Genomic DNA, 4,226 nt, shown 5'->3' with positions numbered 1-4,226 from the left:
CGTGTAATACTTCCTCTGAAAAGAAAACCACTAAACAGGAAAACATTAATCATAACAATTTCCTGGAATAATTGTTTGCTGTGCCCAAAGTATGTTTAAATATTGACAGTGTTTCAGAGAAAGACGATGAAACAATTCACTATGATAGCAGAAATATGGCTTCATAGGAAACAGGGATACATTTAATTAAATTTCATAGTATATGTGTCTTTATGCTTCTTTTTATAGTCCATTTCACTGGCTCAAACTTGTGAGTCAATCTTTCTCAAATTACTTTACTACCAAAATTTACAAACTTGATGTGAAGACTATATTGTATTTACAAAGAACTTGGCACTTACAGAATAAATTATTGACTTTTTAAAATCTAGCCCGGGGCACCCATGGTTTAGGCAAATGTGGAAGCCAGATGCCTTATGCATTATGCTACATTAACATGAATAAGGTTTTCCAGCAGGTAGATGCCACAGTGCTGTCCCTGTTGCTGAAAGCCAATACCTCCCATTTCTAATCCGTGGGGTAGAAGTGGAGAAGTTCTTAGTCCAGAGAAAGTAAAGGCTGCCTGTTTTCTTCTTCATTTTTATCCATGCGCTTCAGGGCTGTGGGATCCACCACTGATTGCGATCTAGGAAGAATGAAGCCGGGGGCAAGGAGTTAGCTCCCAGAATTAACCACATGGTATCATCTTCCAGCTTTCCCCCACTGCTTCTCCCAGGACCGGGAAGTCTCATCAAGGGATTTATGAACTGTGGATACCACACATTTAGAGTATGGCATCAGAGTGAGCAAACGATTCCCTCTGGCTTCCTGGGTTATGAGCGGCCAGAGGTTCTGAGCAGAAAATAATAGGAGTAATGTTGTCCTGACAGCTGAGCAAGCGTATTCTCTCTACTACACTGAAATTTTCTAATACTTTCTAATAAAAAAATTTCCAACTAGAAAAAGAAATAGATAGGTGCTTTTGATGGTGATTTCAACATCAGTATGAGGCTGAATTACTGCCTTAAAATAACCCATAAAACAAATCCAAAATAACTGTAACTCATTTCTTTATCATAATCATCTCTCATTTTCAATTGTTACATCACCACCCAAACCAAAAAAAAAATCAGAATTTGAATTTAATTATGTTAAGTTTCCCACTAGAAAAATCCAAATAAAATAAAACATATATTTGAACACTTCAAAAAAAACATTTAAAGATGTTTAAAATAAAGATGCTTCTTTGGGCAGGAAGATTCTATAAATAAGAAAGCACACAATTTCAAAATCCCCCATATATAAATTCTTTTGATAGCAAGGTGGGATTCTATCCCCATTCGTCATTAGGAAACTGCATGAGAATAGGAAGAAGAGAGAACGATGACACATGCTAATATTGTGGCAGGAAAGATGCCCTTTCAATGGCTATGGCATTAAGAAAAAGCTGCCCTTTTAGAGCCCTCGCTGGTAATGGATTCTTCCACACTGATGCACTCCAACCAATTGCTTTTCGCTGTAGCAGTGTGCCTCTTAGCAGACTTCATTAACTCCCGAAAAGGAAGACTCTCAGCTAAATTACAATTGCACATGCTAATAAAAAGAGTGCAATGGAACTAATTATGTTTTCAAGAAGCACAAGATTCACCAACAAATGCTCCATTTATTTAAACAAACAATGCTGTTTTAGAAAAGAAAATGAAGGTTTTTTTTTCAAGTAGGGAGATGGTCCGTTTCTTAGATAAATTTTCTTTTCTCTAAATATTAAATAGACACCAGATTTTGCAAAACAGACTGATTAAACTTTTCTGTGTTTCTCTGTGTGTTTTCATGAGAAAGGGACAATGAACAAAGAAGAGAACAGGAGGAAAAGAAGACAGAAAAGGGGAGAGGCAGAGTAGAGGATCACAGGGTTAGATGCATAGTAAGACATTGCTGTCTCAATTTCTAATGAATTTTCATGAAAAAATAATATTAAGCCTTGAAAGTGAAAAGCAAGAAGAAATATAGAAAATTATTTAGGAAAATACAAAATATCATAAGTCTGTATCTACTATTCAGACTCTGAACTGTCTTAACCATCTCCAATAGGTGAAATCCAAAGCTGTGTTTTCCATAATATTCTGTTAAAACACACTCCCAGATATACACATACATTATTTTCAGTTTAAATGGAATCTGACATTTTATTAATATAAAATATATTGTCTGAATTGAAATTAAATTGCTACTTTATTTTCTTGGGCATTACAGTTTTCAGAACTGTTGGTGGGTAAATGTTGGCCCCATTTGGACAACAATTTCAGAAGAGAAAAAAAAATTACACTCAAAAAGATAATGTTGTCTTTGACACTTAGCTTCCCAGTTGTACTACTATTTAGTCTGGGGTTTATTCTTACTCTCTTCTGTGAGGGAGGGGGTGGAATTCTCTCTATGAGAGAACTGTGTACAATCACAATTCTTCCTAAGTATTTTATTCCAGCCATGATGTAGGAAACTGTCTACCATAAACTTGCTGTGTATATCTAGATGTTTTATTTCAGAAAAAAAAATTAGGGTCTGGGAAAATGACACTGTTTGTAAAACACTTGTCATAAAAATATGAGGACCAGAGTTTGGATCCTCAGCACCCAAGGACAAGCTGAAAATTTGCCAATATCTCTCACTCTAACTGGGTATTCATAGATAAGAGGATTATTGAAACTCAATGGCTAGCCAGGGTATTAAAATTGGTGATCTCCAGAGCCAACGAAAGACCATGTTTCAAACACTAAGATAAGAGCTGTCAAGAAAGACACCTGACATTGACCTCTGGCCTCCATACTTATGTATATTTACCCACATACATATACCTACACAAGTACCCATACACATACACACATTACATACACCGGCATATACAACACAAAAACAAGGTTAAATTTGTCAATATTTATGTATGCAGCAATTATACAGCTATAACGGGATGCAATAAAATCTTTTAGACCTAGACTTCAGAAACAAGTATTTCGATTCCAGTTGCTTATATAGCTAATTTGCTTACCTTTTAACCACAGGAAGGCTATTAAAAGGCCTAAGATTATATTCTTTTATATGTAAAACTGGGGGAGAACCTCTTCTTTACATTAACATAGTGAAGATAAAATATAATAACACATACCTAAACCTCACACACATGACAAACAGAAAGGGCTAAGGAAATAGCTCACCGAATATGATTATTTGTTCACTGAAATTAGAATTGGAATTCACTCTCCTTCTTGTCTCTTACTCTTCTTATCAATAAGATCAGACAAGTACCATCTTGTCAGTTAATTGCAAGAAGCAAGAGTATGAATTTCTGCAAGTCAGTAGAATATAGATTGACACATAGTAGGAAGTGTTCATACCTTTCAGCAAAATGATTATCTGCAGCAAAACAGCTGTTCAGGTCATATGAATTCACAGTGGCTGTGGCTGCATGCATAAAACCTAGATAGCAATAGGCCAGGCAAAGTCTGCATGGATGAGCTGTAGGAGTTGGAATGGGGGAAACTCATGAAGTCCCACCACTCACTGAGATACTATTGGCAGCTGATGACTTACAGAGGAGGAAGAGTCCATTTTCTTTGGAATATCTGCTGCAGGAGCTCCTTGCCTTTAAGATACCAGCCCACTTGGGAGTGATCTCTTTTGCTTTAAAAAGCAGTGGTAGCCATGCACTCCCTCTCTTGCTTCAGACTCTGCTTCCAGCTACTAGACTACTTTCCTGATTCCTCAGAGGGCTGTTGTCTAGGACGGTGATTTGTAAGTTTTTCCTTTAGATAAATAACTCTTTTATTAATCATAATTACAAATTGGTGTGGGATTGTTTTGTGACTTATGCCTTCAAATATCATCCCTGAGAGATTACTTATGTTTCAACAAAACTGTAGTATTAGTCTTGCTGCATGTTCTCAGGTACTAGCCTAGGGCCTAGAGGTGTAAGATACAAAACATTCCCAGCACTGAAGACAGGCATGCTCTAGTGAAATTTGCATCTTTTCAGCTAATCATGTTCTTCTCTTCCCAACAAATTCACACAGCAAGAAAACCACAATAGGATTGCAAAACCTTCAAATGCTGTAAGCACACACTAACGAACAATAACCTTTAAAGTTCTGATCAGCTCCCATCAGAAGCAAAACAAACAACTGGCATGGTGGATGAGCTAGAAAGCCTGCTCTTTTATTTATTTATTTATTTATTTATTTATTTATTTATTTATT

General features: G+C 36.3%; 1 protein-coding gene across 1 annotated transcript in view; it reads right to left on the bottom strand.

Moving 5' to 3' along the window:
• Nucleotides 1–335: 335 nt before the first annotated feature.
• Clvs2 (clavesin 2) overlaps nt 336–4,226 on the bottom strand; it is a 74,723-nt gene continuing 70,832 nt past the window's right edge. Inside the window, exon 5 of the mRNA XM_050138191.1 lies at nt 336–625. Within this exon, the coding sequence (XP_049994148.1) occupies nt 538–625 (88 nt within the window). The 3' untranslated portion in view covers nt 336–537. The remainder of the gene's footprint in view (nt 626–4,226) is intronic.

This window comes from Alexandromys fortis, unplaced genomic scaffold (assembly GCF_014885135.2).
Source record: "Alexandromys fortis isolate MF-2015 unplaced genomic scaffold, M_Fortis_MF-2015_v1.1 scaffold_14, whole genome shotgun sequence".
Classification (NCBI taxonomy): Eukaryota; Metazoa; Chordata; class Mammalia; order Rodentia; family Cricetidae; genus Alexandromys; species Alexandromys fortis.
This window is presented reverse-complemented; position numbering and strand designations above follow the sequence as displayed.